This window comes from Osmia bicornis, chromosome 11 (assembly GCF_907164935.1).
Source record: "Osmia bicornis bicornis chromosome 11, iOsmBic2.1, whole genome shotgun sequence".
Classification (NCBI taxonomy): Eukaryota; Metazoa; Arthropoda; class Insecta; order Hymenoptera; family Megachilidae; genus Osmia; species Osmia bicornis.
In genome coordinates, this window is record NC_060226.1 from 1,444,591 (window position 1) to 1,472,562 (window position 27,972).

The 27,972-nt window shown below is 40.8% G+C and overlaps 2 protein-coding genes across 12 annotated transcripts; both read left to right on the forward strand.

Moving 5' to 3' along the window:
- The first annotated feature begins 10 nt into the window (after positions 1 to 10).
- On the forward strand, positions 11 to 11,523 carry LOC114878604 (tubulin-specific chaperone cofactor E-like protein). 2 transcript variants are annotated; one of them, XM_029192614.2, is made up of 7 exons: positions 11 to 295; positions 4,491 to 4,732; positions 6,668 to 7,678; positions 7,762 to 7,931; positions 8,396 to 8,504; positions 8,867 to 8,971; positions 9,260 to 9,903. In XM_029192614.2, the coding sequence occupies exons 3-7, from the start codon at positions 6,680 to 6,682 to the stop codon at positions 9,410 to 9,412; spliced, it is 1,536 nt and encodes a 511-aa protein (XP_029048447.1). In that variant the 5' UTR covers positions 11 to 295; positions 4,491 to 4,732; positions 6,668 to 6,679; the 3' UTR covers positions 9,413 to 9,903. The 2 variants fall into 2 exon arrangements, with proteins under 2 accessions (XP_029048447.1, XP_029048445.1); XM_029192612.2 differs by lacking the exon at positions 4,491 to 4,732 and having other exon boundaries at positions 9,260 to 11,523.
- On the forward strand, positions 11,404 to 27,835 carry LOC114878603. 10 transcript variants are annotated; one of them, XM_029192599.2, is made up of 17 exons: positions 11,404 to 11,489; positions 11,582 to 11,788; positions 12,268 to 12,596; positions 12,796 to 13,260; positions 14,679 to 15,026; positions 15,184 to 15,704; positions 16,544 to 16,771; positions 16,969 to 17,375; positions 17,700 to 17,821; positions 18,107 to 18,281; positions 19,669 to 19,996; positions 20,074 to 20,377; positions 20,459 to 20,743; positions 20,955 to 22,132; positions 22,838 to 23,236; positions 23,308 to 23,463; positions 23,567 to 27,835. In XM_029192599.2, the coding sequence occupies exons 9-17, from the start codon at positions 17,732 to 17,734 to the stop codon at positions 23,727 to 23,729; spliced, it is 3,078 nt and encodes a 1,025-aa protein (XP_029048432.1). In that variant the 5' UTR covers positions 11,404 to 11,489; positions 11,582 to 11,788; positions 12,268 to 12,596; positions 12,796 to 13,260; positions 14,679 to 15,026; positions 15,184 to 15,704; positions 16,544 to 16,771; positions 16,969 to 17,375; positions 17,700 to 17,731; the 3' UTR covers positions 23,730 to 27,835. The 10 variants fall into 10 exon arrangements, with proteins under 10 accessions (XP_029048432.1, XP_029048433.1, XP_029048435.1 ...); XM_029192600.2 differs by having other exon boundaries at positions 12,301 to 12,596; XM_029192602.2 differs by lacking the exons at positions 11,404 to 11,489; positions 11,582 to 11,788 and having other exon boundaries at positions 12,506 to 12,596; positions 14,679 to 14,804; positions 14,867 to 15,026.
- Positions 27,836 to 27,972: the final 137 nt, after the last annotated feature.

The following is a 27,972-nucleotide window of genomic DNA, read 5'->3' on the forward strand; positions in this document are numbered from 1 at the left end:
CCGCCACCTCTACAACCATAACCAGTAGCGCAACTCAGCTGTTTCTGTTTACTAAACAAAGGAGCCAGAAATCAGTTCAACGGTGGACGGCGAGCGGCACGTTTGTGTGTCCGTACGCGACACCACATTCTACCTAACCTCTTCGATCAACCAATATAAAACCGATCTCGCTTCGTGATCGCAGGTAAAAATCGCGAGTGCAACCGAACCAGGATATTCTTTGTAGCCTCGTCGACCACGGGATATACGTACACAAGTATCAGAGGAACGAGCGTGAAATAAAACGGATGAAACAGTGAGTACCTGTAACATCGAGCTTTAAATACACACGTTTGTATACGTTATCCAGAGCCAAGATAATCCTTGACCCGATTCTTTCGCGATATTCTTATACTACGTCTTCATTTCTTTTCCCGTTCGGTCTTTCTGAACTTGTGCTTAATCGATCCAACCTAGCTCCACGATGAACGTACAATGAAAGTTGTCCTTTTAGGAGTAACGCGAAATTTTCCACTGGACGTTGATTAAAGAACCAGAAATTAAATTATCGGTCTAGGTGTTTCTGGTGTACCGAGAAACCTAGTTAATGGACGCGCCAGAGGTACGATTCTGGTAGCAAAGATAATAAATACGTCGTACTTCGTTTTGGAGTAATCGAATTGCTTTGAAATTTTCCTATGATTTCACAGGTTCTTGCTACTTAAGCATATTTTCCTACGCGTTGTGCGTTCAAGCCTTACATAATCGCCATCAGCTGTGCGCGCACAATTTACGCTTCTAAAGCAGCGCGCTTTGACAGCTGGTAGCGTCATATTTTTATCACGATGCATTTTTCATGGAGTACTATTTTTCAACGTAATCTTTATTAACATGTAATTGAAAATCTGTTAAACTCTCCTCGATGGTATGTTAAAGGGACATGTGATTTATTGGTAATGAAAGTGATGGTTCATCAGTTATTAGGTTATATTTGAACGTTGATCAGGAATTCATTTTTCTCGGCAGACGCGTAGATCAGATGAAGGTTGAACGATTGAAAATTGTATTTGTAAGACATTATTAACGGCAGTGTGATAGTATGAACGTTTGTAATAGTTTTCAGAATGTATTACACGTAACGTTAAAGCTGGACGATAATAGAGCGTAAAAGAAGCTGGAACAAAGAGTCAGGAATCGTGAGAATTGCGTCGATCTTTGTCTACTAACTTCAAGGCCAACACAATTGAAAGTACAGTAATTTTAACACGTTCGTTCGAACATAAAGAAGCGCAAAATTTATGCAGTTTCAAATGGCGCGTCTCAATTTGCAATCTTCCTGGAAAGTTACTTTTCATTTTTTTTTATTTTTTTTTTTATCATGTATCAACGTTTCATCGAGTTATTACGAAAGAGCAATGCTTGACGTCTTACTGTACATGTTGTATTGTAAAACTGATTAGATAAATCCGATTTATATTGCGACATCGTTATCACGGTCATTCGAGTACGATCGATTGATTTTTCTTCCGGCAAAGAAATGAAAAGTTCTTTCAACAAGATCATTATCGGATCGAACCGTTTTATATGGAACGTTTGCGGAAGACGCGGGTTGTGTAAACGAAAAAGGGATTTTACGCCGGGAATAACGCTTCTGTAACGTTTATAGTTACAGTAGGCGTGTTTCGATGCCAAAAATACTCTTATAAATAAATGATTAGAAAGCATGCCGCGTGTTCGGACGTCTATTGTTCTATGATGCGTAGCTAACTTTCTGATTTATTTTCGAATAGGCATTTTTCAGGGAAAACAAAGAAAAAGGAAGGATTTTAAAATTAGTTGAAGCATAGTATCGATCCATTGGACTGTGTTTCCGAATGGCTCCATCAAAATTGAGAACTGAAACCGTTTTCAAGATATCGTGGTAAGGTTAGGCTAGGTTTGGTTAGGTTCTGTGTATGCGCGTATCGAATAGCGCATGCGCAGTATGGAATAGCGCGTACGTAGTCCCAAAATTGTACTAAAATTTCTTACCACGATATCTCAAAAACGGTAAAACGTCCAGCTCTGAAACCAATTTTAATCTGTTTCTGGTAGTCAATTTAGGTTATATACCAAACCTGAGTTCTCAATTTTGGTGGGGTCATTCAGAAACTATACAAAATTGTACCACGATATCTCAAAAACGGTAAGACACCCAGCTCTGAAACCAATTTTAATCGGTTTCTGGTAGTAAATTTAAGTTATATATCAAACCTGAGTTCTGAATTTTGGTGGGGCTATTCGGAAACTTATCCATCGATTGATCTATTCGAAACGATAGCTCCGCAGTCTGCAAGAATTGACAAAGGGTCGATGTGATCGTGTTAAATCGTTGATCCGATGAAGTGCAAGCAAACCATCGCGTCGGTGAAGCGTCCTCAGTTCAAAAGGGAGAGGCCTGGTATAATACGGACGAGACTAGCACTTTTGTGTAGCGAACGGTGTTCAATGTATCTCTTGTCGACTTTCACAGAAACATATGTAGATGTAATTGCCGTGCATCCATGTGAGACACGCTCTCAAAAACCGAGAAACGAACAAAGAATACGTGCGCATCGCTTCCCAATTTTGCGGTAAATCAATGTCTCGAAAAGTAAAAAGCGTAGGTTAACGATAATCCTCGTTTTTCAAACCTTGGAATCATTCGATGATTATGACGCAGTTGTATGCGATTTGAACGGTGATTAATCGTGTAAAACGCGTTACGCGTAATTGATAGATTAAGTAAAGAAAAAGGTTGGGAAACGCTGCTAACATGTATCCCCCCTGCGGTTACGTGGTATATACATTAGAGAGGTAGATCTATGCGTGTATCGTAAATGCACCACTGTAGAGGTGTGTCTCTGTAAGTGCGTGGCAGATACATCTATGCACGTGCATAATGCTCGGGTCGTGAGCAGAACGAACGGCAACCTTGGGCAACCGAGTAATAATCCGAGACAGGAGAGCATTTGCGCAGCATACGGCCACCGGACTTTCGTCGATATTTACTTCTGCCGACTATACACATTGGTAACGGGGAAAGAATAGATCATTGATTATCTCGAGCCAAACGGAAATCTTCATTCCGTTAACACCTGCGAGGCTACGTGTACCAAGAAGTCTCCGCGTTTCGCGTTAACTCATTAACCACTTAACTGCGGAGTTTAGTTTGAATAAAAACTCCTCGCGGTATGCGGAATTAAACTTAAGCAAAGAAGTGTATACGCGTCGACCGCAGGAGCAAATGCTCCTATTATAAATTATACGAAAAAAGTAAAGCAAAAGGTGGAAGGGTTACATTTTTATTCGATACAAAATTAACACTACATTGTTGATAATATTATTATTATTAAAAATTGTCAGAATATAATAAAATTCATAAAGAAGAAAAATTGAGGAAAATAATTAACTCAGTTTGTAAAAAATAATACATTGTATGAGGAATAATCAAACTTTTTTGTATAAAATACATAGCAGTTTTATTGGTAATGTAAATGAAAAATTTTGATTTCATCTTATTGAAATTTCGAGTTTTTATAGTCAATTTTATAGTACAAGACGTGTATACACGTCGAGCGCAGTTAACTGGTTAATTCTTAATATACACACAACTTTGAGTATTAATGGGTTAAAGGTTCCTACGTAGTTTTATTTCAGCCTCAAGTTAGAAAGTATCGTTTATCAGTTTTTGTTAGCCTCCAGAACTTGAACTAAAATGATTAGGGGAGAATTATAGTGGAAAATGGTCGAGAGGCCTCCAAGTTTTCTGCTTCATATCTCGCAATAACTTTCTAAGTCCTTGAGCTACGAAAGAGTAATGCAATATCACGGTCTGCTCGAAGAATTAAAAATCCGGCAAACTAGTTTCCTTTATACTGTTTTACCATTTTTTTTTTTCCACTCGAAATTGATTGATTCTTACAAGACGCGCTTGCAAAATATTCCAGCTTTCCGATTGACCCAGTAGGAGTCGGCTGCTTCTGTTTGACATTTCGTAATCGTCAGTGGCAGCGTATATTTAGCTACACGCGTTGCCCCTGCGCACCCGGCAACCCGTGAATTTGTTTGATATCGTTGAACCGCGGCGCTACGACACCGGAAGTCGATGAATAGTCAGCTGTTTGAACCACTTGCGCGACCCAACTTCGTAACGATTGTAAAAGTAATTCTCTAAACTTGTTTTCCATCGAAACTTCACCTTCGTCTTTCTCTTTGTTTATTTCCGTGATCGAGCCGGTTTGATCCAGAATTTTCAATTCAATTTGTACGCTCGGTTTTACGAATAGTTGGCGCGTAAAATCATCAGCCGAGGAGAAAGTAGCGTGTTCGTGTTTAGCATTGTTACCCCGTCCGATGTTAGAACAGTTAACAAATACTGCAGTCTCATGATGCAACTAAACGCATTGTATAATTTGATTACAATTATTTTACGTACTGTCAATTTGAAGAAACATATTTTTATACATTCTAACGCTTGAATATAATTTCAGACTTCGGATGGACAAATGCCTTCTTCCTGACCTATCTTCCTGCTCTTCCATCGAAAAGGAATCATCCTGAAGGACCTTCCATATTTCCTCATCATTCAACATACACCGACCTGCTGTAACACGATGGCTATCCAAAATTTCTGTTCCAAATGCTTGAGCAACATGGTTCAATTTTAGAATCGTTCGAGTACTTCAAGATTTATCGAAACAGTTACGTCGTTCAGTGTTTCCGAGACTTCTAGGTAATTTTTCATTTTTGTAAGAGCTACCGATTATTTATTATAATAATAATACAATACAATAATTTTCCCTCTTTTCGGTAGTTTGAGATGCGTTTTCAGGCGAGCGCTTGCGAGAGGCTCCGTTCAATCTCGCCGCCATCTAGCGCTCCCCGGCCCGAACTCAAGGCGTCCGGGCAGACGAAACTCTCTCCCCTCCACTAAACGCCTACAACCAAACTTTGCCATTATATTTTTGAAAATAACAATGCAAAAAAGAATTCTTGTATCTTTAATAGTTTAGGAAATAATGGAGTGTTTCCAGTTACGCGGTACACACTATAATAATAATAATAATAATTTTATAACATATTCTTGTTAGATAATTGAAAGGAATAAGAACACTTTGTATATGCAAAGTTGGAAATTTCACAGGTATCTTGCAGAGCAGAATAATTGAGCATATGGCTAGGAAAGACGCGTGAACCGCAAGGGTTAATGAAACGGTCGATAGGAAACCGGTTAACCGAGCATCCAGGATTGAAACCAGATTGAATCGACTGGAGTAACATCGCTAGGCTTCTACATAGTATGCACCAGCAACACGATGCAACGAGCTGTTTCTAGTCGGGCTTCTCGTAGGCAGACCCGTGCACGGAGAAAGTTAATTTCGCATGGCCGTTGAACCGATATCGCGATTACGTGTAGGGGAAGCCAGGGAGTAATGCAACGACTATTATGCCGGGGTCCACTGGCAAGCGTCGATCACCCAACGAGACTCCTCTTTGTTCCTCTTCTCTCGCTCATTGCGATTTTCCAGTGGAGATGAAACCCCGTTGCGTCCCCCAACGAAAGGATACTCTTCTCTTGTCTTCCAGTAGAACGTATACCGTATTTCGTACTTCAACGTGCGGCAGCAACGATATAAAATCACCGTTAGAAAGCGAGAGATTCCTATTGCCGCCTCGTAGTACGAACTACGGTTTCGTGATAAATAGAAAGAACACTGATTGGCGAATGTCCAAGAAGTGTTTTTTCACTGGCACGTCGGATCTCCGCCAAATTGACGCAACTGTTCCCTTCTCGTCCGCGTTGTCCGAACGATAATCCGTAATCGCCCTCGTCTTGGTTCGTTGCACTGCTGCGCTTTTAGCTTCTACGATTTTTCGCGTGAAAACCGTCTGCCGCATTCCATTCGCGCGATTCCTGGTTCCTCTTAGCGTTGTCTTTCATTGGGTATCGTCTTCGATTTGACCAGAAACTTCCTAGAATCGCCTCCCGTCCACCGTTCTTGAAACACTCCGTATTGTTAACCTTTAACACAGTGAAAGTCTAACATTCAGATCGGTTTATGCGCTATCTATGCTTGCAAAAATGATTTCCTCGATCACACAGCATGGCTGGGGTATCTTTCTAACCGATGGTATACGCAGGATTGATTTAGGAGGTTGATGTTAAAGTATCACAAAGAGTACCTGGAGAAACGAATGAAACGGGACACAAAAGAGCATAGAATAACTGCGTGGGCGAAGCTCGCTTCGGCTGTAGAATGGTTTTCCAACGTCAACAGGGGAACCGGTACCGGTTTTTCGTGGCGCAAAAAAGACAATACCGCGACCTTAACGGATATGGTCAGACAAGATATTCCGCGTTCGACGTCGTCCTCGAGGATCCTCGATCCGCGTACTTTTTTTTTACCTCTGTTGCCCCTTTCTTTTTCTTGTACCCTTTGCCAGCGACAAAAGCAACCTTGTGTGAATATCACTCACAGACTTTTCTTTGTCTCTTCTTTGTTAGTCGATGATGCTTTGAAGTTCTGGTCGATGGTGTCGTTTTGTAAGGCATAAAAATCGATGCTACTATGATAGTTCCTGTATCCAATGTTTCTATGTTACGGTTGTTTCAAAAGTAACAGATCCATTATAGGGGATTATAAAATTGACGTATGGTTGCTTTCAGAATGCAGTAAACATGCCGTCGTTGTTGGAAGCGCTGGAGCTTAAGTACGGTAGTTCAACGACCGACTGCTCCCTCACGGACGAGGAGACAGAGTCGAGCTCGCCGAAGGCCGCCCTCTCGGTCAGCATCTTCATACCTAAGAAGTCACCCCGTCACACGGTGCCGGCGTTACTGGTGTTACAAGACTGCGACATCGAGTCGGCCGGGAACGACGCGGAGAAGCTTCGCAATAAATGCAAAAACGTTGAGGAGCTCGATCTAGCGCAAAACAAGCTGTCCCAATGGACGGAGGTGTTCGGTATTCTACAACACATGCCGAAGATCAAGTTTGTCAACTTGAGTTTCAATTGTCTGGCGGAAGTTCTTGAGATCAAGCACGGTAGTTATGATCTGTTGAAGAATCTAGTTTTGAACGGTACCAGGGTCTCCTGGTCGACGGTCCAAGGACTCGTACGGCTCCTTCGTAATCTCGAGGAGCTCCACCTTTCCCTCAACGAATACAAGACGGTCGACCTGGACTATCAGAAGCCGGAGAACGGTAACGATTCGCTAAAAAAGCTTCACTTCACTGGAAATCCCGTTGAAGTATGGAACGAGATCTCCAAGCTGGGATACATCTTCCCGAACTTGGAGAGTCTGGTGCTCGCGGAGTGTCCGATAAGGTCGTTGGCCCTTGTGGATAATAGGAACTCGAACGAGGAGACGTGTTCGAAGAAAGAGACCGAGAACCTTAGCCAGGACAACGAAAACATGAACAACGTGGACGTGGAAGAGAATATCGTAGACGAGAAAGGTAACAGGATATTCAGCGAGGTGAAGGTCAACTACGATAGGTCCGAGTCAGAATCAGAGTCCAGTGGCACCACCATTAAGTCCTCCCACGATCCTTTTAGGAAACTTAGGTTCCTAAATGTGAATGGTACCCTTTTGTCCACTTGGGACGATGTGGAGAGATTGGCTAGATTCCCGGCGCTGAAGTCGTTGAGGATTCAGGGCTGTCCTCTTTTCGAGGTAAATCTTCTGAAAACTTTGTTCGGAAAATCATCCTGTAGAGCAGCAAAACAGCAACAAAAATTCTTCTTTTTTCGTTACAGAGTCCTCGAGAGTACACGGAACACGAAAGGAGAGAACTGTTAATCGCCAGACTTCCAAACGTGGAAACGTTAAACGGCGGTGGCGTGATATCGTCACAAGAGCGCGAGGACGCTGAAAGAGCCTTCATTCGATACTACATGGACAAACCGGAAGCTGATAGACCCGAAAGGTGACGCGTTTCTCGCCGATTTTAACGCGTTTCAGGAAAAAATACTTCTTATTCTCCGCGTAGTCTTAATACCAATGTAAATTAGAAAAGAATCAATGTAAAAATCAACGGAGAATTGCTGCTAATTTTGTCTTTTATAAACGGTCAGAATTTTAACTACAAGCGAACTCGTGCGTCTGAGAAATCGTGTCTCTATTTAGAGTCTCCTCTTTATTTCCTGCTTCGCCATTTTTATATCTTAATTTCCCGCTCGGTGTCTCTATATCGTCATCGTTATTCTGTTTGCATTCTAATGTTAATTAGATTCGTAAGTGTGTCGTATGATTTACACCTGTTTTCTACCCTTTACCGCTGTCGTTTCTATTTCAGTCAAACTAGGACCCATAAAGTTATTCTAGTATCGTCACCATTGCAGACGTCGCTGGTAAAATATATCTCGAGCTAACCCTGTTCCTTGGTTTCAGGTATTCCGAGCTTGTGGCTATTCATGGAAAGCTGGATCCTCTGGTACACGTTGACCTAACGCCAGAGAAAAGGGTCAAGGTCACGTTCACTTACGGAGACCTGGTCGAGGTAAGTTTACAAGATAATTTGACTTAATATCAGGGCCGGCCCTGAGATTTCAGGGGTCCGAGGCGAGCTTACACATGATATAAAAAAAATTTATAAACTTAACATTAAAGCTTGTATAACTAATCGATTAATATTCAAGTAAACATTACTCTTGCATTCTTTGACGCAAAATCGTCTTATGGAGACCCTGGTCCTTGGGGGGCCCTTGGCGGCCGCCTAGACTGCCTAGGCCCAGGGCCGGCCCTATTTAATATTAAATTTCAAGATCAGATAAACAAATCAGCTTATTAGTATCAATTAGTATAAAATAGTATCAATTTTGTAACTTGAAGTATTATTAATATTAATTATTATATTTGTAGGTACGATCTGTAGATGTATACAGAACTGTTTTCGAGTTGAAAACTAAACTGGAGACAATGGTTAAAATCCCCGCTAATAGGATGAGACTATTCTACGTGGATCAGGTTTGTTTCGATAAGTTAACTTGTTAAGAAATCCTTCTGTTCTTTACAGAACGTTTGGTTCCTCGAGAAGCCCCATAAAAAACACGGAATCACCATCTAGAATTTACAACAATTTCCATGACTCCTGACTCTTGATATCCCTTCAAATTTTCCAAACATTATATCATGCAAAATTTCAAGGTATAATTGTAACTTGATATTATATTTGAAGCTTCGTTCATGTGTCATTTATTTTCAAACGAAAAATGTTCAAAGAGGTTTTATGTTAACATAGTTATATACCTACAGGTGATGAAGGCACAGTATGGACCAGAAGAAATGCTGTATCCAAACAAACAATTGTATCGGTACAATATTCGAAACGGCGACGAAATTATAATTGACAGCAAACTAAATCGCTTCGTCTCGACGTCTTCGACTACGTCTTCCATTCGTTCCTGAAGAAGATTTACCAGCGAATCGTCGGACGATACGAAACACACCTGACGGTTGTTGGAATCTGATCTCCATTGATGAATCCTACGGTTCAAAGGACGAGTTTGCTTCGATCGTAGATCGACCACGAACTTTTTTACATAATACATACACAGAGTAATTGTTCTAGCAATTGTATTTATCGATTCTTCAGGGTCGAGGAACGTATCGTATACACTGAGAACAGGTGGAAGAAACGTTATGAATGATGAATGAATGTCCGAGGAGAAACGAGGTGGGATATTCACGCAGTATGAACGTGTCAAGTGAAATTTGGATTAAGCAGATTCGATGGAGGCGACGAGCGAAACTGTGAATACACGCTGGATAACACGTGTATTATATTCGTCATATTTTTACGAAAAATTTCAATGGATACAAGCTCGTAAAGCATAGAGGCTCTTCGAAGCTTCGCATTAATCTTTAGCATAGATTTCAATCAAGCCTACGGGAAGAGCGAAAAAAAAAAATTGTATAAAGTACTTAGTTAAGTAGTACTCGATTTACAAATTGTTTTCAAGTAGTACGCGTTGTCTGTTGCTTCGAAAGATGAAAGTTAACATACCTTGACCATTGTACAAAACAGAGAACCTAGTGACTCAATGGTCGACTCGATTGAGGATGAAACATTAAAAATTCATATAGATCTTAATGTCGTTGTTGGTTTTTAGTAGAGTTGACATTTTTTGTAACGACAAAGGCGACACAGCTCGGTTACACAGGTGAATTTAACTGTGTTAACAGAGATAGTGGGAGTTGAATGATCGAACTTGTGAATTCTAAACGTGACACAGTCACATAATCGCAGAACAATGCAACGAGCGTGATGATAGAAGAAAGTTATCGAAGCTGCTGAATAGAATAAACTATTTTTATAGATTGCAGCCGTCTGTGTTTAAGATTAACGTGAAGAAATCGATACAGCTTTCTTCTGTTTCCACTAATGAACACACCAAATTTTCCTTCTTTTTGTTACTTTTTTCTTTGGAGAAGTAAGACCTTGTTTTATGATGTAGCAGCTTAATTAATTTAAAATGCATATGTATGTTTACATAGGTGGTAGAGAAGAGAAAATCATTTCTGAATTATGAAAAGAAAATTATATCATAATTTTGGTGTGTACTTAATCTTGGAAGTTATCAAGATAACAATGAATTAAGTATGTATCGCTATATTCTATATTTTTAGTTTGTAATTCATAACATGTCTTTCATTATATTGATTTCTCTTTTGATGTTTGTAAAATGTCCAGGGTGAAGCCTCGGTATCGTGTGAAGTTATCTAATGAAGTCTGATGGATATAAGACGTTGACCTTTTGCACTTGTATGAAAATTATGATAATTAGAAGATAACGTACAGAAAAATAAGTCGAAGTAATTCGCTATACGTTGACTGATCCACAGAGTTTAAATGATTACTATTTAGTGCAAAGGGTTAAAATGGAAGACACGAAGATGTTGCACGTTTCAGTTTAGTCGCTTGCAAAGATGGAACCTTGAAGAGTCACTTAGTGCCTGCCTTTTAATAGCGTAACTTGAATACTTCTAACACTGCCCTGTAAATACCATGAAAACGCGTACTTCAAAGCATCTTCGTCGACTCTTCATGGTATAATTAATTCGGTTCACTGGTATGTGTATCTCGTCCTTGGCATTGGAATATTTTATGCTTCATTGGTAATTATTGAATCAGTTACATTTTTACAACTGTATTACAAATATCGACAAGAAAACCATAGAGAAGAAAGTGAGAGCGTGTAAATATAGTCCAGTGCATGGGATACAATATATTCATCAAAAGAGAAAGAGAAAGTTCATCATTGACGAGGAAAGTCGGTCAATGTAAATCTTTCAGAGATGAAATCTTGCATTGCGAACATTCTTGAACGTTGAATTTCAGGGTGATCTGAATGGATCTGAATTGTTCCATAGAAATCGATGATAACCCTGAAATTCTACGACTTGTATGTGTCTAGTCTCGGAAAAGGAACCCTGCATTGTTCTCGTTTTATAATATGATCCTTTTTTGTGCTGGCGCAAATGTGTACGTACTAACGAAATAAAATCTTTATATGAGACGACCCGTGTTTCTCTACACGATGTCGAAGCTAAATAATGTTTCTATTAAATTTTCAGCTATTTACTGTTTGAGATTATTTGACAAGCTTGAAAACAATTTCATGGGGTTGAATTACAGCCATCAAAGAGGGCCAATAAAAGGAAGATGTTTACGAACTTGGTTTTTGCATGTGGCTGCATAGAATGTATCTGTTTTGACCCGTGCGAGGAACATTGATCGGAAGCGACCCTTGGTGCCGAAACAACCCTAAAGGAGACGCTGTGGTAATTTAGTGGCGACATATATTAACTTGAATAAAAAGTAAAGAAAAGCATTCTTTAATAATGTTATATTCATATATTTATTAGTCAATGATTTCATCGTTTTGTATCTCTTGAAATTCAGCAGGGGATGGCTTTGCAACTCGCGCCACCTCTGTTCTTAGGGGTGTGTGCTTTTATTGGATACCAGAGTTGGGTGCCTAAATTCGAGCACCCTGTATAGTTATTTCTGCAATTGTAAAATATTCGTTTAGCTCTATATTTACAGAGAATGCATTTAAACGAAATCTGATCAGAGATAAAATTTATGCAATCGTTAATACCTCAATACCGTAAGGATACTATAGTATAAAGAATATGTTAAAACATCAACAGAAAATAATTCTACAAATCTTTCATTTTCTTTTTGAGCTGCTCGTACATAGAAACTGAAATCAGAATTAATTTTAGAACTATGCAATTTTGTTTGATGTCAATTTCAGATCCAACCCCTTTCATGTTGGAATCGATTTCAGATGCTTTCTTGTACACACCGGCGGACAAGTAAACAATTAACGCCGTCGTGAAATTCTGCTCGATTACATGGTGCACTGTCCGATCCGGAATAATAGAGAGGCACGAGGTGACAGCTCGTTACGAGGCTCCACTTTTTTTTTCCTTTTACCTTTGAAATTTTACGACCGAGTAGGATCGTGACTAATCCTACCCTGGGGGAGGGTGCGCCCCTACTATCCGCTAAATCCGCACAGAGGACTATGCCGATTCATAGGCCCCGTATCTCCAGATTTTCAACATGTTCTCTCTACCAAAGGTGAATTATTTTATCATGTATTTATAACCAACCTTCTTATCATAATTATTCTAAAACCATCTTTACATCTTTTTTTATATTTCATTTGCAAAGAAGGTATCCATTATTACCATTATTACCACCTTGTCCATTATTATTGCCCTCTTAATTTACAAATACCATGTATAAGAACGTATCTACAATCACATTAATTTTGCAGATCATCCAGTATCCCTGGTATTTATAAGAAAATTTCAAAACTGCCGGTGTTAGGAAATGGTCAATGGCCCATCGCCAAGAGACTGCACCCCTGGCACAGAGCAGGCAGTAGGTAAGGGCAGCGAGTGCGCGGTGGTGAGAGTACGCGAGCATGAGTAGGACGTGGGTCGTCGTGTGTCGCTGCAGAGGGCCGAGAGAGCGTGTCTCCCGCGGAACACAGCTGGTACGGACCGTCAAGATGTAAGGTGTGGGCAGAGAAGTGACGGTAGCCGTTGGCCCAGGCCAAGAGAACGCACGAGGAAGAGGAACAGGAAGAGGAGGAAGAAGAAGAAGAAGAAGAAGAAGTAGTAGTAGAAGAAGAATCGGAGCGACGACTTCGATCGAACGGACGATCCGGGAGGATGGAGTAGCGGGAACCAGGGATCGATTGCTTCCCGATAGTTGGCATGGAGGACACGACAGTGGGGTAAGTGAGACACCAGGGTTCTCGTTTCCTTTATACGTTTACTGTCCTACATATCTTTATCTTCGATTGACTCTTTATCAGTTTTCACTACGCATCTCCTGTTCACCAGGCTCGATCGAGTGTGTAAGGACGAGCTTGAAAGAATAACGTGAAAGGAAAGATGATGAGACAATGAGATAGTCAGTGAACAAGAAGTAGATAGCGCACAGGATGTAGGGAATTTAGATCGAAATATGGCTCGCCAGGAACGAAGATGCGATACAGGACACGCTTTTCAATCGTGAAAAGAATGATGCCTCGTGGAAGAATCAGAAATTCAGAATTCCCTTGTTTCTTATAAGACTGTTCTTCAGAAAATCAAATGACCTCTTTTTCAATAGTGTACACCGAGTTCAGTGGGCTACTAGATAGTTGAATTTGATTTTCAGAAAAGAACTATTGATTTTTTAAAAATGGTGATAGACTTGTTTCTTCTGCTTTTTAACATTTCTGTTTCCTTATCTGAGAAGAATTGCAGTTTTATCATCTTCTTCTTGGTATCATGTGATTTCAGATCATGGGCTCCATAGGATTTAGACTTCTGTAAAGATTCGTTACACTAATTGATAAGGATAACTAATGGAAATTCAGTAATATTCAGTGATCTCTGCAAGTAGATCAACGTGTTATACAAAATGTTTCTTACGTAAAAACGTCGATTCTTTTTTACTCTCGTTCTTGTTGTACGTTTCAGAAGCGACCCTTTTCATTTTACCGAAGCACGCTTGTCCCACACCCCCTAAAGTCGTTCACCGTTCATGGAGACGTGAAACGAGCGTGCTCGACTCGTGTCCTGAAAACGCGTGAAGCTGTCGACGCGAATGGTCGATGGGGGTTTTCATGGGGTATCGAGTGGTGGAGCGTCGAAGTGCGTCAATGGGTTAAGGAGGAACTTAAAGCGACCCTTTCGCTTCGATTCACTTTCTCCTCGCGTCGAACAATTACTTTGTACAATTAGTCGCCTGCGTGACAATTTCAAATGATGTACATCTAACCGTATTAGTTAGTTATACTAGATTTTTTGAAAATAATTCATAAGGTTCCCTCGGTCAGTCATATTTCAAATTGCATCGCTTCCATCGTGGGCGTTGCGTTGAAAAAAAGCAGGCCTCCAAACAATGCACACTCGTCCATTGTCCATGAAATAACCCGAGCGTCGCTCCGTTTAAGCAATTTTTGTCCTCTCCAGGCTGGGGATCTATTCGGGACGCGTATAGAGGAGTTCATTGTATCGTTGAATCGATCGAAGATTTTATTCTCCCTCGTTGCTTCAGTTTCTAACGAATTTCTTCACCTGTTTCTCGATCTTCGCCAAATTTCTATTACTTAAAATATATCGTTTTCGGTTAGCGGAAAGTTTTTCACCAGTTTTCTTTTAGCTATCCTTCCGTTTCGAGGAACATTCCGTGGCTCTGCGAAATATATTCCAATGGGATCGAGAGACGTATTGTAATCGTGCAGCGATAAAATCGATTCGTCAGCGCCGACGGAAAAATATCCAGATGGTAACGGAATTTTGAATGCCGTCCGACGAGGAGGACGTTTATAAATAAAATTGAACGCTCAGGTTTGCTGCGCAACCATCTCAACTTCTAATACGTCGAAAGATAAAATGTACCAACGTCATCGAGCACACACCCGCTCACGAAATGCTCCCCTGGAGGATCTACATAGTTGAACACGGGGGAGGAGAACTATAGCAGTTGAGCAGGGTCGAGGAGTTATAGGTATATAATACTCGCTGATCTTACCACTACTACTACTATAGTTATTTAATGATAATCCTGTAACAATGTAGTTAGCGGCATATTAATATTAAGTACCGGAAGAAAATCTTAATCTAAATTGATATAACAACTTCTTTTTCATTGTCTGCGAAACAAGGTGCACCAAGGATCGTGCTAAAGAGTGTCTAGCGTTTCTCTATGAAGCGATAAAGGGGCGAAACTACTGGCTACCTTAATATTAAGCTGCTGCCGCACGCAAGGAGGTGTATCGTATCGACCACTCTTCCTTTGATTCGCTGTAATTGTAATAATGAAATCTAACCAACTCGATGCTCGAGTATTTATTCCGTATTCTCATTACTGATAGTACCATCGTGCAATTAAGGATCAATTACACGGTGTGTAAGGACGGTCGTGTTGGATCATAAGTAACGAGGTGCTTGCCTTGTCAACCGTAAATTGCTCAAAGTATGGCACGCAATCATCAACGAGAGCTTTGCATCAGGGACTAGAATTGTCTATGGTTTCACTGTTTACTTGGCGTCACGAGCACTGTCCATTTTGGTTATTACTGTTATATTACCACATTGCGGTATAATCTGCTAATAGAAAGATTTCCAGAAAACGGCAAAGGGTTTGAAATACGAGGATGACGAAAAATCAATGCTCGAACCAGAGGTAATCGATTGAGAGAATAGAATGAAAACGAGATCATAGAAAGAGAGAGAGGTGAAACGTGAGGAAGGTAACGGGTAGATAAATCGTTGAAACCACGACTGGTGCCGTTTCATTATTCATTTGGCCGACGACGGAACGATTATCGGCTATCGGTGGTTCACGATCGCCACCTTCCTCGTGTATAAAAAATAAAATGAAGAAAATTATGTCTGGTGTGTCTATCCGCATGTATGTACGTACGCGAACATCGTGTAACCGCTAACAAGGCTTTTTCTATTTATAGCACCGTCGTTCCCGTGTTACAGCTTCGAGAAGCCTCGACTGTTTTCCGATTTTCTCCATCATCCAACCTTACCTACCTACACCTCGAGCTCCCCGTCTATTACTTTGATGCACTTTGTTGTTGTTGTTGTTGACACTTGGAGTGTGTAGTCTAGAGGATCTTCAAAATTACAGCTAATAGTTAAGCAGGATGTTTGAGTTTCATCGATTATACTATACGTTCCTATTTTAAAATAGATTAATTATGTCATTTTGGGATAAAGTTCCGAGAGCAACAACCCTCCGATTTTTCTGAAATTTTTCCCAAAGCTTATCCTTAATTAGAGAAGAAAGCCCCTAAAAGGATTTTTGGCGCCAAAGCCTCGTTTACCCCCCAGCCCCCTTCAAAGTTTTGACAGTTCTTACTAAATATCTCCGATAATATTGATTTTAGACCAAACAATTAATTTACCGAAAGATTGGAAGCCGTGAAATAGATTCAGACAGTGAAACGTTCTTCGTTTTTTAACAACGATCTTTTTCTATCTTTTTCTTCCTCATCAATTTCCTTCTGTTAGATGCTGGAGCTGAGTTATGCTTATCACGTAATCCGAAGGTTGTTTCGTCAAGAAAACGAAGACGAATTTACGGCTGAACAGGGTGCATTTAACAGTCTGAGCCCGTCGAGACTTCGTTGCTAATTGGCTCAACGTATCAACGACCTTTCTCACCTGCCGAGTTCCTTTTTTTTTTCTTCCCTTGGCTTGGACAGAAAGAGATTGGAACGGACCAGTTTACTGGAACATGTAATTTTTTCATCTTATTCCCTTCATCGAATTTATTAATTGATATTAGTAACGTTATTAGGATAAATAGTTGATTCGTGGAAAATTTTATAGGATTGATTATCTGGAACTCTCTGTTTGATCTAATATAATTTTTTCTTTCATTCATGAAACAACTCAGTTATGTTATTAATGTTTATGTAACGTTTTATTTTTAGATTCATACCGTGAAATGCTAACACGTGGCACAGAATGATTGAATATTTCCTGAAATAACTCAACTTCGAGTCGAAATATTTTCCTTTTCCATTGTTCTGACAGGAAAACGGTTGTGTTTCGTTTTCAAGGGAACAACGAAAAGAAATGACCAGAGGATCTGTTCGTTTTCGACCTCTCTAACTTCTTGGAATATCTTTAACTTCTTTACCAGCCATTCGCGTAACACGATTTCACAAACTACGAGGCGTGGTCAAATTTTTAAGTACATCAAAAGCGTAGAGAAGTTACTGGAGTGACTGGAGTGTTAAAAGAAGACTTGGTATCAAAAACTGATTGTTCTAATTCTTCGAAAGAAATTGGAGGAAGTTTTACGAACGACGTGACCGCATTTTCATCGTTCGACGAGGTAATAGGGTCACGCAAGAAAAATATTTCGAAATGGTTTAATGGAAAATTGCAGCGCTGATATACGACAAGTGGTCCTCAATGTCGGCACATCCTGCACATTACTGCGCGACCTAATCGATTCGTTTAAATGTTCTGACATCGACTTTAATTAGCTTCTTTCTTTAGCGAAATCACAGCTACTCGACAGTAACTGTTAATAATATTTAAAAAAAGCAAAGAATATATATACATTCTTTGGAAAATTATTTTATTTTTTAAATATTATTACAGGCTTTAAAGTAATTGCAATCGAATAAAAGCTAAAATGATGGGTGTTTTCCAGCATCATCGAGGGCTAAACTATTGGGATAAAATATGGCGTCAGAGATACCGAGCGTTCATCAGAGGAAGCTTGGACCAGCGCCGATAGCATCCTTCGAAGACCTGTCCGACGAGGTGGAAAACGTGAGTCCTTCCCTGTGTCCTCCCTGACTCCTCTCCAAATCGGCTGTTCCGAGCGAGATCCGCTCGAGTTGTTGTCGTTGTCGTCGAGGATCTCGTCGAACGCGCTTCACCTGCGTCGTGATCCCCGTGTTCGAAAGTCGAAGCTCCGTTGTCCCGTGAACGGAACAGAGCCAGACACCTGTGTCCACCACCACCACAACCACCACCATCACCAACCACCATCACCACACCCCACAGTGACACTGTGACTCGACGACAAAACCAGCCTTACGAATTTGAATGCAGGGGGAACCGGCTACGCGAATGCCAGGCATCGTTGAGGTGGCCACGCCGGCAACGCCTGGTAGTTCGCTTAAGACACCCAGCACGCCGAGAATTGACATCAGCAGGGCGAGCAGTTCCTCCCACCATGAGGATAGTAACTCCAGGGACTCGTCGCCGGAAAGGGAGCTCCTTGCAGGTACCCTTCGTCTAAAGATATACACCCACCCACACCTAGGACTACCCCGGTACCGTTGGAAGCTTACAAGATATTACAATACTTTCAGAATTCTTCGCACCATATAAAACATAACACGTTCAGACTCGAGCTAGCAGCTTTAATATTACCCCCTTACGTACAATTCGCACCCTTCTGTCGTCGTATTGGAACAAAGCAGGGGAACGATAAGATCGTAGGTGACTCATTGTTACCGAGTTCTCTTATTCGACCCTCGAGTTAAAAATATAAATCACCGTTGTCAACCATTGAATATCTTCGGGCAAACAGAGCCATTACACTTTCGAGCGAAGAGCTGTTGTTGCACACGATGCGTGAACGATTGGAATATAGAATTTTACTGCGGCAAAGTCTCACAGTTTTCCGCGTATCTTGGAAATTGGAAGTTGAATCGTTTACACGGTTAAATTGAATTTTCCACGGCTATTCGACGGAGACGTGCGACGAAATTCAATTATACCCAGCTAGACAATGCGCCAGACCTTACAGCTTCGTCCCCTCGTGTGGAAATTTCAGTCGCGATAACGCGACCAAACAGCGACAGCTTGTTTCTTTGCTCAGGAGTCGTAGAAACAACCCTGTTACGTTCTTTTTTAGTCCTCTGCTTTTTCATCTTCTCTGTACAAGCATAGGTGAAAATAATCTATTGCAGCTCTGATAGGTCTGTCTACGATTTTAAAGGTAATAGGATTTATTGTAACAATTGTAGCGGTACAAATATAGTTTAGACTGTTGAGTCTTTAATGTAACCACCTAATGGTAAATATCTTTGATTTTTCTTAACATTTTAATTTATTCTTCCTGAATTGTGTTTCGAAATAACACAGAACAGTCGTTTGTATTTTGTAGTTAGAGAAGCAGGTTCTAATCGATCGCGAGGTTCTAAATGGTCCCTAGAGATACGCGTGCCACGAATTAATACGCGTCGCAAGTTGCGGGAGAATCGAATGGAAGTTTGTCCTATATTCGAGAAGCAAGCTCGGTTCTATCAAGTGACACACAAACGCGACACGATTCTCATTTGCTTCGTTAACACTTAACGCATTCGTTTCATAACGTAGCGCTAACTATGCTAGTAGAAACCAGTATATACCTACTAGCACTGATTACAGTATTAATATTGTAGCTGTATAGTTGTATTTATAGCACACATTGTGCATCGTAGACAGTGTTATATTTGGTTTAAAGTATAATAAGGAAATATTATTGGTAAAAGGCAGTTTGTAGATTCCTTTGAAAAATAGATAGTGCACTGTTAGCTTCAGTTATTATACATTAAAGGGCTATAGTTATTAAATTAAAGAGCTTATTATTAACGTCATTAATAATATACAAATGGAAATTGTAGGTGGAGAGCCTCCGGCTGGATGCAAGCTGACTCTGGGATACAAAGAGGATGCTCAAGATTTGAGATCCTCGACGGAAGAGTTAGATCTGCAAGATCCGATTCACGAACAGGATCTCAGAAGGGAATCCAAGAAACTCGCCAAAAGACGAAAGGATGATTCTCAGTCAGATTACAGTGGTAGTAAGTTGGACCGTGAACGCAAAGACAGCAACTGTTCCGAGATCATTTTGTTGAATATCAGTGGAAGAACCTCCAGACTCTCTTCCGTGGGTAGCCAAGGTTCTGGTGCCTCTGGCAAACTCTCTGTCGTTTCAGCTACTTCCTCGAGGTACACGAAACTTGATGTACTAGGTGGCAACGTATCCGAAGAATACTGAAGAAAGCTAATTAGTATTTTCATTTCAGGTCACCTAGCCCGCATAAATGCCTGCTGGAAACATCGTTCTGTGGGAGCAAGCCAACGCTGGCAGACAATCTGATAGAGCCATCAAAGCCAGAGACAGACGACCTAGAAAAGATCCTGTTGAAACGAGAGGCTGACACTACCAAGGCGTTGATTCCGGACAGTATAAAAGTGTCGATGGTCGATGGAAATTTGAAACCTGATCCCTTGGACAAGCCTCGAAGACGGGGTCGCGAGGAAAGAAAGGAGATCTTCAAGAGGGAGGTGGAAATCACCAAGAGATTTTTAGAGAAGGTGAACATAGAGGTAAGGGTTTCACAGAGTTAAACTGTAGAGCGTAATTTGGAATATACACAGTGAAACTTAACGATATTTTGGCAACTGTAGCTGCCTGTCGTGAAGAAGTCAGCAGACACGCAAAGCACAACGTCCGAGCAACAGACGCCGAAGAACCAACCGCAAGAGGTTCAGAAACCGGCCACGTTAGACTTCAACGACAAAAGAAAGAAGACGCAGAACTTCAAGGAAATCGTGCAAACCACTCCTACGACGAGCAGCGTAACCGGCAGCCCGAAACTGCCGAGGCATCAGAAAGTGCGGGACCTCGAGGGTTCACGAACACCCAGTCCCTCTTCCGTGTCGAGGAAGAGCAGCTTCACCTCCCTGTTCAAGGTACTCCCTCCAATTAGACACAGTAGTTCCTCCTAAGCTACCGATAATAGAAAATAGACAGAATAGGTTAAGCTTTCTACGCTTCTTCACTTCGTCCAGCACACGGATTCCTCGCTTTGTCTTTGTAGAAGATCCGCTAGCTTTAACGAGAAGAAAAAAAAACACAAAAAGACACTGCATGTTCTGACCACCGCATGTTCGACTTTTCAAGGCCCGCACAGACAGCAGTGTTTTGAGCCCAGAATCACCGTCGCCCAGCACGAAACCACGACGTAGCCTGACCTCAAAGATAAAGGACACCACCGAGAGTCTGCGAAGCAGATCGAAGTCGCGCGAAAGAGTGTCCATGGACCGAGGGTCCAGCTTGAAGAAGGACTCGAAGAACAAAGGCGTTTTCTCGTCGACGTTAAGTCTGTTCAAGAAACGAGAGAGAAAGAAGAGTTACGACGAGGCTATCGCGGCTTCATGTGGGACCGACTTGGAGGGCAGCGGAGGACACCCGTCTTTGGAAAGCATCGGTCACGTGGAGTTCCGGTTTAACGCGGAGAAGGAGGAACGCAAGGACGACTCGATTTTTATAAGCCTCCACGCTGACGATAGAAACTACGAGGAAGCACTGCCGTCGGAGAGCGTCTCGATTCCATTGGAAACCCCGACGAAACTGTTGGACGAGTACGAGTCGGAGCCTCGTACAGGAAGCATTGTGACGGAAGCATCGATAGAACATTACCCGCCACCGTCGAGAATCAGAACCGAGGTTCTGATCGAGACCACCTCAAGATCGTACGCGCTAGACCATGAGGTACCTCGAAGCGGATCCAAGGATTCAGAAATTTCGAGAAGCTCCTCGAAGGATTCCAAGTTAAGTGGTCAAGTTAAAACGAGCGAGGTTGTTGGGAAATCATCGACGGTGGAGAGCAAACATACGGAACATCGGGTGTCCAGCAGTTCTTCGAAGGATTCGATCGGTAAGAAAGAAGCCACGAAGCCTAAGAGAAGAAGCAAAGAGGTTAAACAAACGATAGAACCGCCTGAAAGAATAGACGAAAGTAGACAGAAACAGGTGAAGGAACAAGTGATTCAGAGCACGGAAATTAAAAGCTCGAATTTAATGGACGACCTGATCAGTCTCGCGGATGGACTCGCGAAAATGTCCAGCGTGATTTCCGATCTGGATCACAACAGCTCGGAGTCGGAGAGAGACTCTGAGATCGAGTTCGTGAAAAACAAGGTTGAGAAACTCGCCGAGGAATTGCCTGATGAGAGAAAGGGTTTGTTCTACGAGGAGAGCTTCGAGGAGGATCTCCCTTATGTTCCCACCACCTTGCCTATGGAGAAAAGCGTGGCTGTGCCGATGCTGCCTGTTAAACAACGACTTCAGGAAGTAAGGTAACTGTCACAAAACCAGATGCGGCTAACGATGCGATTAACGATTGGCGGTGAGATTAAGCTGGGTCTAATTTTACCGTAGATGAAAGGGTATAGCAGGATAAGATGGTCAAAAGTGCCCTGGTATAGCTTATAATAAAAAACCATTGTACACCAAGTTTCAACCCTGTATCTCAACTGGGAGGGTAGTTACAGGGTGAGAAAGAAAAAGTGGTTTTTGCTATATTTTCAATAGCCAGTCATGCCAATATCTAACTACTGTGAAAGTAAAAATCTAGTGTCTCGAAAGTTTCTACCCGAAATCTCAATTTTTCGACTTTTTTTTGCGTTTTTGATTTTTCGCGCCTAGGATTTGCAACCGAAAAATCTGAAAAAATTCACAATCATAAAGAAACATGGTTAGAATATTCTAGAATTTTTTCAGATTTTTTGAACGCCATTAAATAGGGAAAATATGGCAAAAACTACTTTTTCTTTCTCACCCTGTAACTACCCTCCCAGCTGAGATACAAGGTTGAAACTTGGTGTACAATGGTTTTTTATTATAAGCTATAAAATGGTGCATTGCTGAATAAAATCGGTTCAAGGGCACTTTTGACCATCTTATGAAATAATTTGTACTATCGCTGACCCGGCTCTACTAACCGACTATTGATCGTTCTTTTTCTTCAACTACTGTCCCTTAAATAATTCGTTGATATTTAGAACGATCCCCATTGAGAGGCCTCGGTCCACGACGCCCATAAATCCGACTCTCCTCGACGAGTTCGTGATGCACACGTCGCTGGACGAGCGTCGCGTTGAGAAGATGAAGATATCCTTACCGCGGGAGGAAAGTTTTAAGCTAAAGAGTCCGAGGAAGCACGCGGCGAACACGTTCATGGAGTTTGCAGGGAAAGTGCCCGATGGAGGACGAAAAAGTGCTGGGAAATCGCCGAGTCCACCGCCACTGCCACCAAGAGCATCCACGAGACCAAGCAACTGGATCAATTTCGAGGAGATTCCTGAAAAGAGGAAAGCACCGAAGAGAATTCAAACGATCCCCCGATCGGATGACGAAGGCAAATCGGGAGGGTACAGTTACGTGCAACCGGAGGAGTGCAGGTATTTGACAAAAGTTCGCCATATCACGGTTAATAGATCGCATCGATTTAATCGATCGTCCATCGTTGCAGGTGCGAGTGTCACGAGGAGTCGCGAAGAGCGTCGATGAAAGAAGCGACAACAACGAGAACATCATCTTCCTGTAGCAGCAACGGCGAACGACCGTGTAACGGCGATAATTGCACGGTACCTAGCTCGACATCCATGGACCGTGCCAGCATCGTCAGGTAAACAAGCCCGGGTACGATCGTCGATCAAAGCACAAACGGTCTCGTAGGGCGATCCTCGAAGACGCTAGTGATGAGTAGAGGTCTGTTTCTGTACTTTCAGTGACAGCTCGCTGGAGTGTAGCCTGAGCATCGAGGAAGGCAGCCAATCATTGTACGCAGGCTCCTCGAAACCGTTTAGCATTGACCTGGATGTAAGGTCGAACAGGTCCAGTATCGTGTCACAGGACGAGACTGACGAGACAGCCTGCACCAATAATAGTTAAACACCGGCACGCCTCGCCTTATTCTCCTTATTTCTTTTTTTCTAGATTCTCCTCGTTGAAACTCTCTCTTCGAGACGAGTTCTCCGTTGCTCGTTTTAGCGCGCGTCTAGCTGTGTTCTCGAATTTCTATCGAACCTTTTCGCCAAGAACGTAATACTATTCTACGATGATGTCTTCACGTTAATAGAGAAGTTTCTTAACGAGTTATTCCTATTTCGGGATGCTGTCTTAGGTAATTTTTAGAACTAGAAATAGCCCCTCCAAATGGGAATACCTTCTTAACGAAACGAAAACTTGTATAAGCACAGAGTCGTTCGTTATTCGGCAAACGCGTACAAAATGTACAGGGTGCCTCGAAAAAGATTGTACATCTTGGGAAAAAATCACAAGAGTCCTTTTCCATCTTTCGTGTACCATCTTTTTTGAAACAGCTTGTATACTTGAAACTCTGTCAATCGTTATTGCAATTTTTCTCGACTTTTCTCATCGTTGGCCGTAAATGTTTTCTGAAATTCGATGCATCGAGAATCTTGAACGTTGAACAACCGTTTCACGGTCGATTTCATGAAAACATTATTGCGAAAGTCCCTGAATCGTTTTAGAGTAAAACGTATCTTCCACGAGAGCTCGTTCGTTCCCTCGTTACTTGAAACTTTGCACTAGGGTATGCTTCCTAACGACGGTGGCTCGCCTTTGAAATTATTCGTTTCAAACTTTTCGAGATCCATACTGTTAAAAATTAATCGAAATTAATTAGCTAGCTGGATTTGAATTGCCTTGAAAGTATCCTGGATCTCGAAAGTTAGGGATCACATTTTCTACGCTTCATATCATGTAGATAAACTTAGATTTGTAAGTGATTCGTTGATAGAAGAATTTAAACGCATGAGAAATTAATCGAACGTTGAAAAGAAAAGATAAGCAAATTATGATTAAATAAGGATCTCAACCTCGACTTTTCTAAGTATCCTTTTCTCTAGTTCATATCGCGGTTGGGTACAAAAGTCGAGGAGTTTCTTCTTCGTGCATTTCATCGACACATCATTCTATCAGTATTACGTGTAAGAAATCAGTGTGCTTGGTGGGCGTGTATGAGGAACTCGTGTGTATCGTCATTTCATAAACGGTGCACAGTCATGGTGCACTTCATATCCATGGAATTCACATTTCATTCGAAAATGTAACGCCTCTATTGAAGCATAGTTTCAGAAACGAGCCACCATCCACGGATAAGAAACGACGAAAACGAGAAGATGTTGTTATTGTAACGAGTTTAGAATCAAATGACCAGAATCGTACCAGTCGCACCTTCATCTTGGACGTTAGGATATTCTGATTTAAGGTTTATGCTGCTTTTAAATGCTGGAATCTGTGCATACGAGCGAGATTAATATCAGTTCGCATTCACTACTTTGTTATTCCATTTCACATACCTCCAGTGGCGGCTCGTAGCTAAAATTAGTGGGGGGTGCTGCTTCAGAAAATGTTTAGCCTTTGTTTTATAAAAACCGGCACTGTGGAAGCGACAGTGCTCTCTCTCCCGCGCAACCTCGCGCGCAGCTTCCTATATGCGCATGCGCGCGCAGCTACCTATGTGCGCATGCGCACGTAGGCTAACACCATGCCACTGGAACTGTGAAGCGCACAGTCAAGATTTTTGTATCTTTTTCATTAACAGGGAAATGGCTATTGACGTTAAGCTTAAGGATTATATATTGTACAAGTATAAAGAAAGAATGAAAAAAGAAAGGACTCGGTATATTAAATGTTATCGATAATATCAAGTGGAAATAGGGGGTGCTGCAGTTCCACAGTGCCTATATGCGAGTCGCCACTGCATACCTCCTTGTCTATTTTCAGATTCGTAGAAGCGTTGTAATGGCGTTTCAAATTCTTCCGTTCAGAAAGAGATCCAAGGGAAAAAAAGAAAGACTTGTATACACGTTTAGGAATTGAGTGGTTATTCTGTTTTTTGCCATTGGAATAAAAAAGGAGCCTAACTGGCACCTGAAAAGTAAAGCTTAACGAATTGTTCAGTGGTTAATCATGTAATTAGCTAGCTCGTCGAGATCTATGAAAGGATCTTCGATCGACGAGACTTTTCTTAGATATTGATAGTTTATCTTTGCCATCTTCGTCGGATATAATCCAACTTGATCGTATTCGATATCCATTGAGTTTTCTAGTACCGTGATGAGATATGGAGAACCTCTAGAGATCGTCTGTTACTTGCAGACGAAAGATCAACTCGTTAGAGAAGATTTTCTTCCATGGATCATTGATCTGCTGATTTGATGATCAAATTCTTCATTCTCATGTACATTTTAAGAATTCCAAGTTTCTCTCTTGGATTTTCATGGTGTTCTTTAGAAATCTGTATATGAAAGAAATTCAAAAGAGGAAGATTAGATTTTCTTTTGCTGGACATGTTCAAGGATATAAGTTAATCCTTTGCATTCTGAATTACATTGATTAAATTACCTTTACGAGCGCTAAAGGTTGTATGTTTGTTTAATTTATAATTGGATAAAAGAAACAAATTCTTCTTTGTCATTGCAAATTTCATTCTTTTTTTTCAGCCATTTAATGACATTCAAACTGTGATACATCGTCGTTCGAGTGCAAAGGATTAAGCTTTTCTGTATCCCAGAAAAGAGGAAGAAAAAGACAAGAATTGAACGGATATAAAAGTTGTTCAAAGGAACATCCTAAAACCATATTGGGATATTCCCTGGTAATCAACCATCCAGTCTCCCTTTAGCAATACATATACACATACACACAGGAGCGTTCAAGATTATTTTTAAGATACGCGACGAACTACGAGAAATTTAAAAGAATATTTAAATGTTTCTAACGTTGTGTATATAAATAAAAATGAATTTTCAGAGAGTGCATATCTTGAAGGGGTGTGTGTGAGAGAGAGAAAGAAACGGAGAGAAACGTCATATGTGTGTGAGAGCGAGAAATAGAAAAGAAGCGGACAAAGAAAGAGAATAAAATAATGTTTGTGTTTTGACGGCTGGCTCAATCATTTCAAACTGCGTTCCTCTAGACACTAGAATGCTCTCTTGCCGTCAGAAAAATTGTAAGAAATTAAAACAAGCTTGATAACGATCATCGTTAATGTTACGGATGAATCCTTTGGCAAGGAATCGTCCACGAGTTGAGATTTTGAAGAAAACATTGCCTGAACCAGAATTCATTTGAAGGTACCGTTTAAGTTCTTCTTTTAGAATTATCGACGGTACATCGATCAAACGATTGGCATTTGAATGTATTTTCTAATAATTGAAATGTATTCGAAGGCTCTCGAACGTCTCGAGAGTTTTCTGAGAATCTTTCAATTTAGAGCCAATTAATTTGCAAAGTCAAGAATAGTGAAAAGTAATCGGTCGCTGATCGAGTCTTCGTTTCAAAGACACAAAGAAAAAAATTACAACCAGAACACAAATCAAAGTTTCAAAACGACGAGGAGAAAGGTCGAAAATAAATAACGAAAAAGAAATAAAATAAAACAAAATAAAAAATAGTAAAAGATAAAAGAGAAACGTGTAGAGAAAAAGGAATCCGTAGGAAAGGAAAAAGCTTCGTCGTGGACGGCTCTAAGCCTGTTATTTTCTCAGAAACAGCATTAAATTATTCCTATAGAGTCTATTCTTATAAATATAAATATAAAAATATATATATTATATCTTTCGACTGAGTTCCGCGTCAAATTACCGGAAGTTCGATCTTCATATTCGTTCGCGGGTGAATTACAAAAAGAAGTGAATAAGAAATCCAAGATTTTTTTCGCTGTATATATATGTATGTTTATTCTCAAAGGAACTATACTGCTATTATATAACTTACAAACAAAATATAAATAAATATATATATATATATATGTATAGAGAGTGAGAGAGAGAAAGAGAGAAAAGAAAATCACACACATACAATAAAACAAAAATTCCAATAAAACAAAGTATGGAATGTATGCTATACATATATGATATTTCGAAGCACATCTGTTTTAAGGAATTGTTACAGAATGATTCAAATAAATATTATCTTAATAAAACTGATGACCCTTCCGGGCGGATCGTTAACCGGTACGAAAAGAATAAGCTTCAAACTAATTTCTTCATCCTCTCTGTGTGAACTACCATTCATCTTGTACGAATCATTATGTACAAATTAATTTCATTTAATTAATATATTGACTGTTAAGCCTTTGGATCTTGGATTTTATCGATGTCCC

Bases quoted from the DNA above. Each gene is read 5' to 3' on its own strand.
- LOC114878604 (XM_029192612.2), top strand. From the start codon at position 6,680: ATGCCGTCGTTGTTGGAAGCGCTGGAGCTTAAGTACGGTAGTTCAACG. The intron at 7,679-7,761 runs GTAAATCTTCTG...TTTTCGTTACAG, and splicing joins AGGGCTGTCCTCTTTTCGAG to AGTCCTCGAGAGTACACGGA. The intron at 7,932-8,395 runs GTGACGCGTTTC...CCTTGGTTTCAG, and splicing joins GAAGCTGATAGACCCGAAAG to GTATTCCGAGCTTGTGGCTA.
- LOC114878603 (XM_029192599.2), top strand. From the start codon at position 17,732: ATGGCGTCAGAGATACCGAGCGTTCATCAGAGGAAGCTTGGACCAGCG. The intron at 17,822-18,106 runs GTGAGTCCTTCC...ATTTGAATGCAG, and splicing joins TGTCCGACGAGGTGGAAAAC to GGGGAACCGGCTACGCGAAT. The intron at 19,997-20,073 runs GTACACGAAACT...TTTTCATTTCAG, and splicing joins GTTTCAGCTACTTCCTCGAG to GTCACCTAGCCCGCATAAAT.